This window comes from Synchiropus splendidus, chromosome 15, assembly GCF_027744825.2.
Source record: "Synchiropus splendidus isolate RoL2022-P1 chromosome 15, RoL_Sspl_1.0, whole genome shotgun sequence".
Lineage (NCBI taxonomy): Eukaryota > Metazoa > Chordata > Actinopteri > Syngnathiformes > Callionymidae > Synchiropus > Synchiropus splendidus.
The window spans coordinates 14,147,218-14,165,503 of NC_071348.1; the positions used below are offsets into that span (position 1 = coordinate 14,147,218).

The 18,286-nt window shown below is 44.1% G+C and overlaps 2 protein-coding genes across 2 annotated transcripts; both read left to right on the forward strand.

Annotated features, from left to right (window-relative positions):
• Nucleotides 1-7,442: 7,442 nt before the first annotated feature.
• On the forward strand, nt 7,443-11,805 carry clk2b (CDC-like kinase 2b). Its single transcript, XM_053887923.1, has 11 exons — nt 7,443-7,508; nt 8,063-8,153; nt 8,852-8,918; nt 8,988-9,104; nt 9,164-9,330; nt 9,752-9,846; nt 10,686-10,815; nt 10,880-10,962; nt 11,226-11,305; nt 11,376-11,466; nt 11,538-11,805. The coding sequence occupies exons 1-11, from the start codon at nt 7,443-7,445 to the stop codon at nt 11,712-11,714; spliced, it is 1,164 nt and encodes a 387-aa protein (XP_053743898.1). The 3' UTR covers nt 11,715-11,805.
• A 3,928-nt stretch (nt 11,806-15,733) lies between these two features.
• On the forward strand, nt 15,734-18,212 carry LOC128771862 (complexin-3-like). The gene is made up of 4 exons (XM_053887682.1): nt 15,734-15,972; nt 16,813-17,133; nt 17,284-17,367; nt 17,485-18,212. Exons 2-4 carry the CDS (start codon nt 16,906-16,908, stop codon nt 17,707-17,709), a joined length of 537 nt encoding a protein of 178 aa, XP_053743657.1. The 5' UTR covers nt 15,734-15,972; nt 16,813-16,905; the 3' UTR covers nt 17,710-18,212.
• The last annotated feature ends 74 nt before the right edge of the window (nt 18,213-18,286 follow it).

Here is an 18,286-nt window from a genome sequence, read left to right on the forward strand (position 1 = left end):
ATATGCTGATGACAAAAGATGGGCTAACTGTAGCTGAGCTCAAAGGTTTTCTCCGAGCAACTCTTACCAGACAAAAGTAGTGCGAGTTATTTCAGGAGAAAGAAAGCCCACAACAGTTCATGTACTGGCTAATGGGTCTACAACAGGGAGCACTGTTTGCCTCACAGCATGGTAGTTCAGAGTTTCAATACGACAACAGACTTGTCCATGGAGTGTTTCTTCACTTGTATCAGGGAACCACTGAGAAATATGCATATGTCAGGCGAGACCTCAAACCTGTTCAGAATCAGAATCCAATTTATTGCCATGGTCAGTGGGGATCCCACCAACTAGGAAAGTGCTTTGGAATAAAGTGTTGACAAAAAAATATTATATAAAACAAAATAAAATGTGCGACAGCCGAGGGGAAGTAGCCGTTCGGGAGGTTCTGGTCTGGATGGACCGTAGCCTCCTGCCAGAGGGAAGAGGAACAAACAGTCCATGTCCAGGGTGAGAAGGGTCGGCTTTGATCCGACCTGCACGTCTCTGGGTCCTGGAGACCTACAGGTCCTGAAGAGGTGGCAGGCTGCAACCGATCACTTTTTCAGCAGAACGCACAATGCGCTGCAGTCTGCTCTTGTCCCTGGAGGTGGCACTGTTGTACCAGACAGTGATAGAGGAGGTGTTCTTAACAAGACAAGCGTGACTGATGATTTTATTTTAGAAATCATGACAAATTCAGTCAGTGAAGAGGTGGGGAGACAAGCACGCCTAGGCCAGACTCACAAAACTCAAACAGTCACAGTCAATGCCACCCAACAAGGAGAGAAGCAACAGGTCGTTCAACCCTCACCTGAAGTCCAAGCAAGTGCTCTTCAAACTAAAGCTGAAAACCAGGCGAGTCGCACAGCTGTCCATGAACTGAGAGCATATGTCTCAGCCTTGGTGGCAAAAACCATTGAAAAGGCCCTCATTCCCAGAACCAGTACTCTTGAACAGTCTCAAGCCAACTCAAGTAGTACCGTCCAACCACCTAAGTGCACCATGAAGGGGAAATGCCAGCCATGCTTAGCTCAGGGGACTGCAATCTGTAACCACTGTTTCAAATGTGGCCAGGAAGGACACAGAGCTGTGGGCTGCATGTCAAAGACCACAGCTGCGGGAGACGCACGGAGGTCACTGGGCAGGCACCACCAGTGACCGAACAAGCACCAGTGTCCCTGCTCACCGTATGCTGCCATGACTCCAACATAACAGCTAACCACCCACCACCATTGAAACACGGAGTAAGGAAAACCGATCATGTCGCAAAGCTGAGTGGCAAAAGGTGTGTGCTTACTTGTTACCTTGAAGGTGAAGCAGGATCGTGGAGCTCAGGTTACTATACTGGGAAAGGACTGGCTAGACAAGACCTCCTACCGAATAACCCATTAAAAATGACAGCTCTGATGTACCTTTTGAGGGGTGGGCTGAAATCATGTGAGAAATCAGAGGTGTGGAACACGGTCAAGTAGCTATCCACATACCCAGTCTGGTGAGTCAGAACTGTGTCAGCGGTCCAATACTGGGGTTCAGCGTAACCCAGGAAATCATCCTGGAGAGTCTGGAAAAGCCATTAAAGCATTAAAGCTCCATCGAAAAACACAGCCAAAGCCATCGTCTCAGTAGTCAGTGAGAGTCCCACCCAGAAAACAACTGAAAATGACACCATCAGAGGAGGAAAAAGAGGTCTCACAATTCCAAGTATGTGAAATAAAATGCCATATCAGGTCATGGCCCAGGGGTGGCACAATGTTATTGGAACCCACCTTGGGGAGTGTGTTACCAGAGGGGCTGGAACTGTTTCCTGCTGTCGTTGACATACCACCTGGTGCATCTAAAACTGTGAAAATCCCTATCTGCAACTCCACAAGTCATGACATCTTCTTGCCACAGACAACTGTGTTAGGCTGTATTGAAGAAATAACTGACAGCAGGCCAGTAAACTTCTTTTCATCCTCCCAACCACTAGCAAAGTTGAACAGTGACAAACAGGCGTGCGCCGCACAAGTTGGTTCAATAAGTGCTCTGCTGAGCCACAGACACAACCAAAATGGCATCCACCTGTTTGCAGAGATCACTTGGATCGACAGCAGCAAGAGATGGTGCATGAAATGCTTTATGAGGAATCTGATGTGTTTGCAGTAGAAGAGGGAGACATAGGCTGTATAGCCAGCCTGCAGCTGAAAAGTGCAGTGTTGTGAATCACCACCCTGTTCAGAAGTGTTACAACTCGATAACTAAGCCCTTGTATAAGGAGGTAAAGGAGTATGTGCAGAACCTTTTAGACAGAGGTTTTAATTCGCAAATCTGAGTCATCTTATTCCTCCCCAGTAGTTTGTGTTTCAGTTTCCTCTGAGGATACACATACACCACCTCAGAATGGTTTTCAGCCGCATGCGAGAACATGGCATCAAACTGAGAGCGACCAAGTGCGAGTGATTCAAAAGAGAAGTTTGCTTCCTTGGTCGGCTGGTGTCTGGAGAAGGAGTAAAGACTGATCCACAGGAGTTAGCAGCGGTGTTGCCACTTAAAGAAAAAGAGCCTCGCACAATTGGTGATGTCAAATCACTGCAGGGATTTCTTGGATACTATCGTTCTTTTATCCAGGACTTTTCTGGACTCTCAACATTTACAGGATACACAGATAACAACCCTCTGACCTATGTCCTCAGCACTGCCAGATGCCAAATGCTGTGGGACACAGATGTGAACTTTCAAGACGGAATGAAAGAACACACAGAGACTGTCACCTGAGTTTGGATCTGCAGTCTGGCAAGGCAGCAAAGCAGTTCAAGAGAGTGATGTGCTGTGGATCGCAGCCTCACAGTTTGATGGTGACAATGCAGATATTGTGCCACCGGAGAGTTTTTCGAGTGTTACACCCGAAAACATCTATGGCGCACAACTGGACGACCCAGCCATCATCGAAGTTATCTCCTTAAAAGTGGACTCCCAATGAGAGGGACAAAAGACACAGGAGGAAAGAGGCAAAGCGACTGCTGTATGAGTGGAATAGGCTGGTGGTGGATCAGGAGATTCTCTATCGACAGACTGAACAAAACAAACAGCTTGTCCTCCCTGAAAAGTTGAAACCCATGGTGCTGAAGACTATGCACAATGATATGAGCCATGTTGGCGTCTTGCTAGAGAGTGGTTTTATTGGCCCAACATGTGGGAGGACATAAAGAACTATATTAATAAGAAATGTGTTTGCATAAAACAGAAAGGACACATCTCCACAAGCAGCCCATTGGAGTTAGTGTCCATCGACTGTCTTCACCTGGAACAAAGCCAAGGCTATGAGTACATCCTGGTTATTATGGCCATTTCACAGGCTCTGCACAAGCGTATCCAACAAAGAACAAATCTGGGAAAAGGGGTTCGAGAACCAGTCGTTCAGCAGGCTGCAGCAGTATTGGTCACTCACGGACAACACCGTATCATTGGCATGGTAACCCTGTAGAGAGACTAAACCGCGCACTCCTTCAGATGATGCGCACCTTGGAAGAGGAAAAAAAGTCTCCGTGGAAAGATCATCTTCCCCATGTTGTACATGCCTAGAATTGTACCGGGCATGAAGCCACTGGGTTTTCACCATTGTTCCTCTTGTATGGTCGAACGCCACCTTTACCTGTTGACTTGCTGTAGAGTCTGAGATACCTGATCGACAGACATATGCACAAAAACCGGCTGAGAGGATGCATGTTCTGCATATAAAATTGTAAAAGTAATCGTGAAAAACTCTCTGCAAAAGGCAAAAGACAACATGACAGAGGAGTGAGGGGTGTTGCTCTGCAGCCAGGCGACCGAGTGTTGGTTAAGAACATGGACAAAATACTCCCACCCAGGCCACCCAGGTCCTATTCCACTTCAATACTTTACCCCTACACATCCTTACTACTCGAACTACTGCACTCAGGCATATTGACAGGTCGGCGACTCAAGTATACCACGTTCTGCAGACAATGACGGAGACATTCAATAAAAAGCAGGGGAGAGTTAAAGTGAAAAAAAAAAGAACAAGTGGATCAAAACAGACACCCCACACACATGTTTTTATCTTGTTCATTGTTCATTGTTGCATGGTGTGATGATGCTTGGAACGGTCAGCAGGGGGCGTGTGGCGCCAGTGAGTCATAGAGGCACAGGCTGCAGAATAAATCTTCGGTCAAAGTTACCGCCTCTGTGTCGACTTATTCAGGTGGGTTACCACTCCTCTATGAAGCCTGCACGTGTCCCAAAATAAGGGATGAGAGTGCTGAATGTGTTTGGTAAGATGTAACGTTTGTAACATGGTATTTTCGCAGTATATCGTGGTCAGAGTGATTGATGCGAGGCTAGCTGACCGTACCGAGAATGCTGTCACTGGAGTTGTCAAAAGTGGAAGATGCAGAGAGTTGCATTGTGTTGTACATTGGAAGTGCCACTATTTTCTGTTCTAGACCGCTTTCTCTCTGTTGTTTTGTTTCCAACATGTCAAATTCTCCAAATCAAAGAGTCCACCACAGGCTCACTGCAGAATAAATCTTGCAGCATCGCCTCTTTGTCTCCACATTCAGCTGGACCACTCCACAGCACAGAAGGTGTCGAACTGACGGCAGCATTGGCGTGCAACCATCTTCCGCTCTGATACCCCTCGCTCAGGGTGGCAATATTTGCCTCGCTTCTCCAGTGAGGCTGCTCTTTAAACTCGGATCCTTTTTGTCTCTTCTGCAGCAACGTTTGAATGTTTTCTGAATCCACTTTGATCAACCTCTGCATTGCAGCATGATGGGAAAAAATCGCACAATCTTCTGACTCTGTTCAAACTTCTTTCAGAAGATGAGGGTGGCAGCAAAGACCTTCTGTCGTCAGAAGTGATTGAGATCGATGACGACGACGATGATGATGATGTCATTGCTGTAGGCTGTGGTAAGTCTCACATACTCCTTACAGAGGAGTGGTTTGTTCTTCGTGTGCAGATTTTGTTTGCTGCTCGGCATCTACAAATGAGTTTTGTCAGCCAGGCAGGAAGCTTTCTCTTTCCTTTCATTCCTGTTTGAATGAAGTTCTAAAAGTTTATCATTTGTCTTCCTGGCAGCTTCAGCTCCGGCTGTGTTCGTGTCGCACACCCAATCCCAGTCCTTGACCCAACCCAACCCCAAAGCAAAAGAAGATGAAATCAAAGTGGGAATGGCGCTTCTGGGAAAGAAACGCACAAAGACGTGGCACAGATCCTTGCTGGTGGCGATTGCTCATGTCGGTGTGTGACACTAATTTGTTCAGTTTTTCATTCATTTAAGCAGTATATTATGATGGTTTTGTCACAACCATGACATAATATCCAATATAATGGATCACAAGGTTTGTTTTGTCATGATAGGAGCTGAATGCTTGCTTGAATAACAGACTTTTGTCTCCATTCTCCTAAGGAAACAGGATTGCAAAATACAAGGTTAAGTTTGACAAAGGCAAGAGTCTCCTCTCTGGGAATCATGTGGCTTTCACCTACAACCCCACACTGGAGAGTCTGTATGTTGGTTTCATTAGTGTGAAATGTCACGTCTTTATTATTGTTCACCTCTTTCGTCCTCTGTCTCTCCTCTGCATGTGTCCAAACAACACTGAATTTATCGTAAAACGTCTTTACCTGAACTGCCCCACTGATATAAGTGTTTCTGAACTGGTCCTTTCCAGTCACTCCCATTGAAAACCTTTGTTTCTGACTCTTTTAACTCTTGTGTCTGTCAAACAAACTTCGTCTCAGTCCTCTCAATAAAACTTCCCTGTCACTCGCTGGTACTCTTCTCTCACAGATCACCCTGTCTCTCATCTCCACCCATTCCACCCTGATGGCTCACTCTTCTTCACTTCCCTTGATCTCAAATTGACTTAAAATCTTAACTCACAAAGGGTCTAAAATTTGCTCTTTGGGTAAAGGTCTGGATGATGACATTGACATCCTTTGTCTCTGCTGGGGAATTAATTTCTCATAGAGATTTGGTTGCTCTCATAGATTTGCTTCAGTGTTTAGCTGTTATTGACTTGCGTTTTATATTTTGCTGTGCAGTGAAACGTACATGGGAAGATATAGAGGACGCTTCCTGTCGAGATTTTATTGAGGAGTACATCACAGCGTATCCCAGCAGGCCCATGGTTCACTCCAAGGACAAATTTCACTCCCACGCCATCGCTCCAGCACCTGCTTTTTCAACTTTGTTCTATTCCCAGCTACTTTCCCACTCCCACCTCTGTGGTTTGTTTTTGTATTGGACACAACATTACACTTTAATTATTGCTTTGATATTACTGTAACTATTCTAAAACTTCAGGATAGAAGCACAAAGAAGGCTCTTCAGTGTTATGCAGCCAAGACTTCATGTCTGACCATGGCTCATGTGACCACTCCAAGCTCCCGTCTACCACTGTCAGCTAATTCAGGCTCATACATCAGTCGAGGTTAGCATTAGGGGAAACACCTCTTTCATTAGTCATTTCATGTCTCTAAAAATGGTGATTAATCTGTGAATCCACCATTTGTATTTTGGTCGCTGCCCAGGGACAGTCATCGTTCTATTTATTTACTTAGTACACTTATGTACTTTTAGAAAGTGATGTTTTCATTCAAATGTATTTCCCCTCTTAAAATAAGTTGAAACATTCTTATTTTTCATGATATTTTTTTCGGCCCCTGACAGGAGTCACAGTACAGAATTCTCACACACGCATACACACGTAGATGTACCAAGTATTCTCTGTAGTTGCTCTGGAGGTCACAGCAGTCTTGTTGACTTGCCTCCTTGTGTGCAGGGATTGTGGAGAGCGGGACGGTGACGGTGGAGCAGACACAGCCCTATGGAGACATCATCATATCCCCTGGCGTGAGCTCCCAGTCTGCTCAAGTGTAATCTCCAGTTTCACCTCTGCCTTGTTTGAAATGTTAGCAATGTAGTTTCCATCTGAAATCAACCAAGTTTGCATGAAATTCCAGAGTGCAGTTGTTGATGCACTGTTTGAAGAGAGATAGGTTGTTGTTTTCTCAGCTTCGTGTGCAGTGAAGTGCAGTTCTGGTAAAAAATGAAACAAATCAAATAAAGTAGTGTTGCCTGATGAGAAAGAAGAATGTGGTTTATTTGAAAAAGGTATGTGCAGCGCGCAGTGAGAGACAGGTGTGGCAAAACAGAGAGTCGGGGTTAAGGAGGTGCAAGGAGGCGAGCAAGTGAGTTGACTGAAACTGGATCTCTCTCCTCCGTTGCTCCCCCTCCACACATCTTGATTCTGCTCTGAAGACGTTCTCAGGGTTGTGACCAACGTTTATTATTAGCGTCTGCCTCGCTTCTCCAGTGAGGCTGCTCTTTTAACTCGGATCCTTTTTGTCTCTTCTGCAGCAACGCTTGAATGTTTTCTGAATCCACTTTGATCATCCTCTGCACTGCAGCATGATGGGAAAAACCCAGCTCTATTCTCTCTGCCAAACTTTCCTGGACTGTATTTGCTTTTGTCTCCCTGTAAGTTTTTCTTTCACCTTTATTCTCCTTTCAAGGCTCAAGCAAGCTTTCCGTCCTGCATCGCACAATCTTCTGACTGTGTTCAAACTTCTTTCCTGGCTGCAGATGGTGTCTCCTCAGCGCCTGATATTAATTACTGTTTCAGAATGTAGTTGGAAATAGAGTCTCAGTGGGTTCGAAGAGCACAGAAGTCATTTGACATTTCTGATTAACCTTCTTTCTTAACAAGCTCTGCTTGACCTTTTGGTGTGAACTGACATTCCCCTGGATCCTTCAGCTCTGCCAGCTTGAGGGGCAGGTCCAACTATGATCTGTAAATGCTTTGTTTTTGCACAATACCACCATGGTGGCCTTTAACTGTCGTATAATGCCGATGTAAACTAAAATTCCATTGTGTCTGTCAAGTTGAATATTGAACCATTGTCGCCATGACAACCTCCGTCTGACATTCAGTACCATTTCAAGGCCCTTCCCACTCTGGATTCTTGCATCGTCATCATTTAACATGTTTTAAAAAATGACTTTCTTTTCACTTTTTTCATCTTCCTTTTTAGCGACATGGAGACAAAGCAGGAGCTGAAAGTGACCAAGAGACAGAAAGTGGCCACTTACTCTGTGAAACTGGACACGTCATTGAAGACAGATGTAAGGATCCAGCAATTCCCTCCACAATGTTCCAACTCTACAGGACACATCAATTTCATTTGAAACAATGCAACATCATCCCTGACATTGAAGAAAGTTACCTTTCCAGTAGATGCTGTTTAAACGTCTTCTTTTATTAAACCAGCTCGTTGCATTTACACCGCTATATAGACGATTTCATTTCCTTTCCTTTGAGAGAGAATTACCAATGTATTCCTCTGTCATTGTAGCCTCAATAACACATGGAGGTAGCGCAACAGTGGCCTCAAGTGGACAAAATGTAATAGACTGATTCATGAAGTCCATCGATCGGCTTGAGAAAGAATAAATAATAATGATAAAATTGAAAAACTAGGTAGAACAATGTCAGTTTACTTGTATGTAAAGATTCTTGACATATATTTTGGATATAGTACACTATTATTATTATTATTATTATTATTGTTGTTGTTGTTGTTATTATCATTATCATTATTATTATTATTATTAATGTATATTATCTGTACAGTTCATAGATAATAAAAAGGCTTTTATTTCATTCTTCACTCTAACTGATGCAAACTGCTCAGTTCCCATCACTGTTTGAAACGTTTAGAAACTGTTGGAGTGGTCCCCATAGCCGACCCTGCCCCCCCTCCAAACATGAAAAACGATTTTGGTCGGCATCACTCTCCTGTCGCACCTCTTTCTGTTTGTAGATGAGATCATGAACACGCTGGGTGAGGGGACCTTTGGCAAGGTGGTGCAGTGCATCGACTATGGCAGGTAAAAAAACAAAAACACAGTAGCAAAGAGGCCTGACTGTTGATGATTGTTATGATTTTAAAAATCCAGAGGAGGAAATCAAATCGCTCTGAAGATCATAAAGGACATAGACAGGTACAGAGAAGCAGCCAAACTGGAGATAAACGTGCTTTCGAAGATCAGTGAGAAAGATCCGGAAAACAAAAAGTTTGTGGTTTTAGGAAGCCAATTATGGTGCCCTTTTCCCAGTCTAACCTCTTCATCAGTCACTGTGTGCAGATGCTGGACTGGTTCACCTACCTGGGTCACGTCTGCATCTGCTTCGAACTCCTGTCCCTCAGCACGTTCGACTTCATGAAGGCAAACAACTTCCTGCCTTATCCCATAAGCCAGATACGACACATGGCCCAACAGATCTGCACCGCCGTCAGCTGTGAGTATCACACCGTATGGTTGTTTTCCTCCTGCTGCTGAATCACTAAGAATACAGTCAACTACTGTCACAAATGAGAAGAATAGGAGGAGAAGGTCATTTAACTGGCATATGATCCAAGGGCATGGTCACAAGTTCGCAAGTGTCAGCCATCAATATCCACCTTTCCAGAGCCTGGTCTTTTAGCCACTGCAGATGCAGATGTACCAATGCATCTCTTGAGCTTCCACACATCCTCCCTTCTCATGAACAGAGGCCCAAGGGGACTTGTCTCATTGTGTTTCTATCATGGCTTTCTATCTTCTGAAACACGCATGTCCTTGTCTTCTGAAGCTGTCCATACTTGATGCAGACCCCTTCAGGTTTTCTCTTGAAGCAGGAGAATGACTCCTGATGAACCAGCATCACCTCTTCCCTCCAGTTCTCCATGACAACCAGCTGACTCACACGGACCTGAAGCCGGAGAACATTCTCTTGGTCAACTCTGAATATTCTCTCATCTACAATCCTGAGAAGGTAAAACCGCTGCGACCAATCATCCCAAACACCACATGTTGAGGGCATGCAGTGCCCTTGCTACTTATTCATTTTACAGCATCCAAATTAGCAGCAAGCTGCGACTAATACTTCAGTAAAAAACACCCTCGTATTGCTTGTCAAGTTGACATGTTACGTGTGTTCCATTCATTGGTGACATGCACAGAGACAGACTGTGTGTGAGAGAAAATCCAAGCAGTAGTGTTGCCTTGAGGTTCAGTTCCAGCTTCTCCACCACTGTGGCCACTTTATATATTTGAGTGTGCGCTACAGTGTCACTGCTATGTATTTATATGGGGTGGAATTTTGCCAGAAGACGAGAGAGAGATGTTGTGTACAGCCCGAGCTTGGCCATCCTGGGGAGGCTCAGAGTAGAGCATGTCTCTTACGTCCCTGGTGGAGGAGTTCCAGAGACACGAGTCACCCTGGACAGATGATTTCTCTCTCTGTACAAAGACAAGATGTCACTGGAGCTGGACCGCTGCCACTGTGCTGAGATAGGCAGGTGTTCATAAGAAAATGGATGGATGATAGCGTCAATCATACACAGTCACCACAGGGGCTGAACTTTCAACTTCTCATGTCATCCATGTTTGTGGAAACGGTCTTTTGAAACTCTCATGCTCTCCGATGAAGGCCTCCAGACAACTCCAGTTAGTCCGTCTGCGCTAGTGTCCAGCTTGTAAATAGACAATCTCCACCATCCGTTGAATGCAGCGGTGGCGCTGCTGCTGTGTCTAAACTTGTCTTGATTCTATAGGAATGGACACAATCCCCTCATGTGGGCTGTATTAAGATGTGAACTTGTCATCTTGCAGAAGTGCAGTGAGAGGAGAGTGAAAGATACCACGGTCCGCCTGGTCGACTTCGGCAGCGCGACCTTTGACCACGAGCATCACTCCGCCGTCATCTCCACCCGTCACTACCGCGCCCCGGAAGTCATCCTGGGTGCGCTCTGGTCAGCTGTCAGTTGTGATCGGCGATGAAGGTTGTGATCTTGTTTCTGCCTCAGATTTGGGCTGGAGTCACGCTTGTGATGTGTGGAGTATCGGCTGCATGCTCTTCGAATACTATCAAGGATTCACACTTTTTCAGGTCAGGTCACATGTTTCACGTTGTAAGTGCAATTCAGACCATCGTGATACCTAGAACAAGATTTGAATGGAGACTACCATAAATATACCAATCTAATGCTGTCTCTAACACAAGACATGGCTCCCAAGCTGACTGCACCTGCCCATTAAAACTCCAGGTCTGGGGGCCAAATCCAGCCCACACATCATCATGTGCTTTCACTAAACGCCTTCAGTAGTTCAGTGTAAGATCTCCGTCTGATCCTCGCCTGCTGTCCTTTGCAGACCCATGACAATCGTGAGCATCTAGCGATGATGGAAAGAATCCTGGGACCACTTCCTCTCAGAATGATTCAGAGAAGCAGGTGAAACCCGCAGCCGTCTATTGCCCCACAAACACATTGCGCATCCGAGCCTTCTGTCTTGTTCCTCAAGAAAACAGTCGGACTTCCATTGTGGACGTCTAAACTGGAACGAGAACTCAAAGTCTGGACACTACGTCAAAGCCAAATGCAAAGCTCTGAGGGTGAGCTGAGGAATATCCAAAACGGCTGCTCACTTCCAAGCCTGCTGAGTTTCTCTGCTGGTGTTTTTCAGAAGTACTTGTTGACACAGGGGACCGAACATCACCTCTTCTTTGATCTTTTAGAGAAGATGCTCCAGTACGAGCCGTCCAAACGTACCGCTCTCAGTTCAGCTCTCCGCCATCCCTTCTTTCTCTATCAGCCCGGGAAGAGTCAGAGCTGGAGAAGCAGCTGCAACTTGAGCAGATGACAGTTCAACTGTGGTGTGTTCTGTTACATTTTGGAGACTTAAAAAAGAGGGGTAATGACATGGGGGGCTGGACCTCGTTGGAAAGGCAGTCTCAAACATTAAGACCAATAATAGGCCACTGAAACTGCATTCTTATAAACCTGGTCAGTTTTAGCATTTAACTCTGGTAGTTTCATATTTTGATAGAATTAAAATGTGTACAAAGTGACTTGTTTCCCTTTGAATTGGAATCATCAACGTGATGTTATCATCATGTGATAGATGAGGGCTTGAGCATGATGTCAGAAGACCTGCAGAAGGAGCTAAAGCTCTGAGAGACACACAGCTATGAGGGGACCAGTGTCTGAGAAGCTTCGATGCTGTGCAACACTAGATCACGATCAATGCATGTTGTCACCTGACACTACGTGAAAGGAGATGTATCTTTGTGCTTCGAGGAGAAGTGAAATGGTCCAATTATTCCCAGTGAAAGGCCCTTCAGCGACTGTTTCAAAAGTTTGGCCCTTGTGTGGTTGGGTTTGACACGCCTGTTGTGGGACCATCGATGAACTGAAAGTCAAGGGTTTCTTTACTGAGAGAAGTGCCAGACCCTGTAAGCAGGCACTGTGTGCACAGGCTTGTTGCACTTTTCTGCGGACCTTCTGGGGGCCCGATCATTTGTTTACCACCCACCAGTGTGCCTATGTGTGAGTGCTAGGCAAGCATTAGCCACACTTGTTGCACACGTGTCACATGTCCTTGCATGCGTTGTCACAGATATTCTCTCATGCGAACATATCTCGTCCCCAAATCCTCTCTAGGCCTTGACCTTCTCTCTGTCAGTGTCTTAGTGAGTCAGCAGGCTGTTCAGTGTGTGTATGTGTGTGTGAGTTCCAATTACAGGTGTTTATATTCACATAATGAGGAAAGCGTTTAAGAGTGTGAGCTGCGGTGTCAGTGACCGTGTGTCACGTGTTGACACTGAGCCACTCAGAATCTCTTAAGTGGCTCTTTGTGGTGGGATGACATGAAAGGTTGAGCTCTGCCCAATGATCAGGATTGTAAATCACAGTTTCAGTGTTTGCTGAATGCTTCAAAGAATTTCACATGTTGGGTTTGCAATGATGTTAAACATTCAGTGTGACCAACCACATTGACCGAGGAGGATCCATATATCTATATCTACATCTATATCTATATCTATCTATGCACAAAAAAAGCATCTGTCTGCTTTTGTTCAAGGATGTTTTTCGCTACACAATGGCCAGGGTTTCCACTACACTGAATGTACTTGAAATTCTTATAAAATTGAAATTCATGTACAAATATTTTCAAGACATTAAAAGACCTTTAGTTTAAATAAGGTTTATATAAAAACTTGAATATAGTCACCATCGTGATTTATTGTGCGATTGTCAAACTGATGCAAATAAACAATATTTTGTTGTTTAAATATATGTATTGGTCCATCATTTGATTCAGTTAAAAACCAAATCCATTCAAATTGAAAAATGTGGCTTCTTGTGACAAAGTGGATTCATTCAGTCGATCCACAATCGAATAATCCGTGTTGTCTATATTAAACTTTGCATTGAAAAAACAAGACTGAATCAGTCCGGTTTCATTTAAGAGCCATTATTTCTACCGTTATTTCAGACGTCTCTCATTCAGTTGTCCTCCCTCCAGGGAAAGCAGATCCTCAGTCTTCCATTGAGCTCCTGCTGAGAGGGCGTGGCCTCTTCTGATCCTGTTGAAGTACAGAGGTCTGCCTCTCAGATTTTATGTTCCACTCTGACTCACCGCCAAACAGGGCAAAAGAGTGAGCACAGAGAGTCAGGACATAAAAAAATATAAAAGTTGACTAAAATCCTGCTTCACATTCCGAAAATAGTATTTGAGTGTGACGCACAGCGACGTCACAGCTCAGCCCCGGCTCAGTAAGGACAACATCCACTGAATACAAATGCAGAAGCGTGCTCAATTGGAGTCTCTGGTGAAGGAACGTTTCCAACATTTGTTCTATAGAATGCATTTCAAAGTACATTATCAGTGATCAAGCACTCAAAGGAATCATGCCAAAGTATCCTGTTTATAACCATGACAGTGAAACGACATATAACAGGCTGGATTAAAACCTCTCAAATACAGTTATGAAGTGGCGCATGAGAGGATTTTCAGTATGGGAATTTATTTTTTAGGGTCTCTGAGTTGATTTAAAGGATTATTTTGGCTGGGTTTCCCCCACAATCCAGCTACCCATAATATTTAATGGGGGAAACAAGACAAACTAGAAGTGAAGGTGACGGAGGAGATTTCTCTCCTGGACAGTTTTAAACTAGGGTTGTTGGGATTCATCTTGTAGATCGAGGTATTGCTTAATATCCCTGCCATCCAAATATATTGATCAGTGCTCAATAATAGGAAATTATGCAGTGCGCTCCATCCATCCATAGACTTTATATACTTACGTTTTCTTCACTTTTATCGATGTACAACAATATCAACGTCACTCGATTGACAGCATACAGATGATGGAGTGGATGCAGGAGCGCGAGAAAAGAACTAGACTTTGTTTTCTTTACCTTGGAAGTTAGCCTCTGTTTTTTTTATTTTTTGTTCAAATATTATAGTATGGCTAAAAACAAAGGTGCGAATATAATTCTAAATTTCTTCTATCTGAATTAGTTGATTAATAATTCATACTTTAATATGATGATTCATATTTTATATGTATTGGTTGTTAGCCTATGGTCGCTGAGAAGTGCAAAACGCATTTACAAGCTTTTTGAAACAAATTTACAAACAAACACAAGCGTGCATATAGAGTTTGTAATTGTGTTTGCAGTGTATGGAACTTTTCCGATGACTCATGCGAAAAGGTTGGGGACCAAATTATGGACGTGATCCAGAAGTGGTTGCTGGAATGTCCCACTTGTTCCAATCGTTCCGACTGCCATTGGGAGTCAACTAAATGCAGCTGTTAAAACAAATTCACAAAGTCATTTACAAACTCTGAGAAACAAATTTAGACTTGGAGAGTTCAGAAAAAACACATTAACAAACTTGGAAAGACACTTACAAACTCAGGAAAAGTTAGTTGAAACAAATAATTAAATAAATATTTTTGAAATGTTTTGTGTTTCGCTATTTGTAAATTTGGTCCAACAGTCAATGTGTTTTGCACATCTCATTCTCCGTAGTTAGCTTTCTGTAAATTCAGTCTCAGGTGTCACTTCTTTTCCAACTAAAATTTGAATTGCCATTGATTGTTGACATGTTTGCATGAAGAATTTCTTTACATTTGATTCCCTGTCAAGAAGCAACCAGAGTTTTCACTGAGTGAATCTAACATCCAGGTTATTATTTCACGGTTACACAGGTTACCATTTTTGTCTTAACTACTGACTCGATGAAGTCACTGAATCGAATCATATTGTTCTAAATGAACCAACATTTTCCTTGAACTGCATTGGCAACCTCAAACCATGGTGTGAATCGAATTGTTAAAATGACTCACAACATTTCCCTTAAAATCCTTTTCACTTCATTAATTAATTCATTAAGGTCTCTGACACACACACACACAAAACATTGAAATTGTATGATGGTGATGTGTCACTATTAGTCCCATCCGGGTGGTTGTGACTGCAAATCAGAAACACTCTCACGGCGTCACTGGCGTATTTGTGTTTCTTCATTCTAAATCACAGTGTTAACAGTCAGGTGTTTCATTTCTCCTGCCTCTTATCAGCCACTTCATTTCCTGTTTGGCTGGTCTCATAATAATGTGTCCAACAACCTCTCGATAGCAGAACCAAAGCTGACATGACCGGCTCTTCAGGGGTCACCTGTTGCTCATGCGTGGAGAAAACAGATAATGCAGCTTTGCAGCAGAACAAAGGATGAAGACTAAGCCTGCGTGTGTCACTCACACTGACATCAGCCGTCGTTTTCACCACAAACACGTGAGTCATCGGGTGCATTCCCTGCCTGGCCTAATGAGATTTCCCTCATTAAGTCTGTTAAGCGATAATCTGAACAGAGGAGTCGCCGGAGCCGAGCAGAGCTGGAGCCACTTGTGGAGACCAGGACACTCAACTAGACGTGGGACGCAGCGCCAGGACAAAGGAGTGCACAAAACAACAACTTCCCGTGGAGAGGAAGGTGTTGACCGTCTTTCTGCTGGAGGAGAGAGACAGTCTGGCGGCACTGGGGGCCATCTGGAGCTTTAGGAGGGTTTATGCTGAGAGTCTGCAGCCAACTGTGACCACCTGCATGGGTGAGAATAATCCAGCCTCTCTGCTCAAAACATGACTCATATTGTTTCAAAGAATAGAGAAGCATCGAAAAAATGATGTGGCAGTGTCCAACACAAAATGCTCTGTGATTTATTCACTCGAATAAGAAATATGCGAGTGGATAATCTCATATATGTGGGAAAAGTTAGAATATAGATTTGAGAATCATGATTGGAATGTGAACGCAGTTGTGACACAGATCTGACTGTTCGAGGCTGAAATCTTATCTTGGCTATTGATGATTCTAGTTATCATGACGGTACTGTTGCAAATGTTGGGTCATTTTTGTCTTTACAAATTATGTTAAGAACATCTTTTATTTTCTAAATACTAACTAAGCATTTTGACTCAACTTTTAAATGTTCAACAATTGCTGAAATAATATTATTAAACAACATATGTTATAAAGAATAATAACAACCAACCTTCCTCTTTCATTCATCTCTACCATAGATAGTCAGTCTCCAACCTGGACACACCCATCCTCTTCATTTACCAGGTCCACGAACCTTCTCAGTTGCTCTCCTCTACTCACTTTACCAGGGGTCTCTTTCTCCATCATTCAACATCCACATGACTCTCTAAATGAGCACATGAAGAGGATCGGTGTAGACCGGCTCCCTGTTGGTCCTGGACTAGCTGGACACAACAACAAAACTTGTCCATCCTTGTCTGACAAGAAGTGGGGACATGGATATTGCCTGCCTGCCTCACTTCTCATGCAATTTTTTTTCTTATTGGGCAACGGACGTTAATTTGTACACTCCATTTCCAACTCCACAGTGAGTGTCTCATCTTAGAGTCCTCTGTGTCCTCCATAGGTCCCACTCTGATGTCACCCTTCTGCTGGATCTGCAACATGAGTGAAGAAGACACAGTCTGACTTCTGTCTAGGGAGTCGCTCCACGTCTGCCATGGAGTCTGTGGTGAGATTAAAGAGGACACTGAGGACACCCATCAGGAGGCTGACCAGCTGTGTGACCACGGTGAAGGAGAGGAGGTTGTGTGCCAAACGCAGGAACAGGAGTAGCGGAAGAGGAGGGTGCAACAAGTTGAAGAAGAGCCCACCCCCTCGAGCGGCATATGCCAAAGACGCTTCCATCATCCGCTCCTACCGGGCCGACTTGGAGAAGGAGAGGCGAGTAGACAGTGGCAGCGTGACAGGGAAAATTGAACCCTCTCATTCATGCTAGCGCTGAGCTCATCTCAATTCAGTGGCAACATGTGCAGCAGAGATAGCGCAGCACAGCATGAGTCTGCGGTATTATGTTTGTCTCTCTGGTTGCAGGAAGCAACGAGAAGCAACAAATACTCAGAAGAATGCAGAGCGAGCTGCGATGAGAGCTCACTTCAGAAGGAAATACAACCTCTCCGAGGTGTGTGTCAGTGTGGTGGTGTCAGTCATGCCATTTTTTAAAATGACTTTTTCAGTTATGTTGTAGTCTATTATAGAGATATGCAGTTGTGGTTGACTGTGTCTCCTCCTGGTGCAGAACACGAAGGATACCAACCACCTGAGGTCCGTCGGGGGGAAAGTGTCGCTCCCCCGCGAGCTGGCGAGGATCATTCATCCACAAACTAAGGCCAAGGACGACCGCTTCAACCTGCTGAGTGCCTTTCAAGGCCTCGGCCTTGGTGGTGCGGCTCTGAGTGGAAACAAGACCAGCCGGGCCACCACTCCCACACCAGCCCCTGTGCGTGCATGTAAAGTCATGTGATCAAGGGAAAGCACAGGCCCCTTCAGGGCTGCTACTCGCATGCAGTAATTCTGATTTTCAGACTGCATTTGAACCTATATCTTTGGAAACCAGCGCAAAAAATATCATAGCTAAAATCTCAGCTCAATCATCAACTGCCACACCAAAAGCACAGCAGTTACTAGAATAATTTCTTATTCCTGTGTGTAGTAGTTTCATCTAAGTTACTGCAGAGTTGCTTTGTTTAGAGTATATTCTTATTTATTTTGAATGAGCTAACTCAGCTCTCTCGATAGATCCACCTGGATCTTGTTCACAAGTGAGGGACCTCAGGGAACTACATGCACTCATGTATATATTATATTTGTAAATAATTCTCTGTGATGATATAATATTCCGCCTCCTGTTTGTGAGCCAAATGATACTGGTAACTCAGTATTATCTAGATAGTCTTTTTTCTAAACAGAATATCATCAGAAAATAGTTTCAACATGCTGTAAAAGAAAAACGTTATTAAATTTGTCTTTGCCAACTCAACTCAATGTCCTGTGTGTGTTTGGCTATTTGAGTCTCCCAGGCTGACGTACAAACTGTGTTG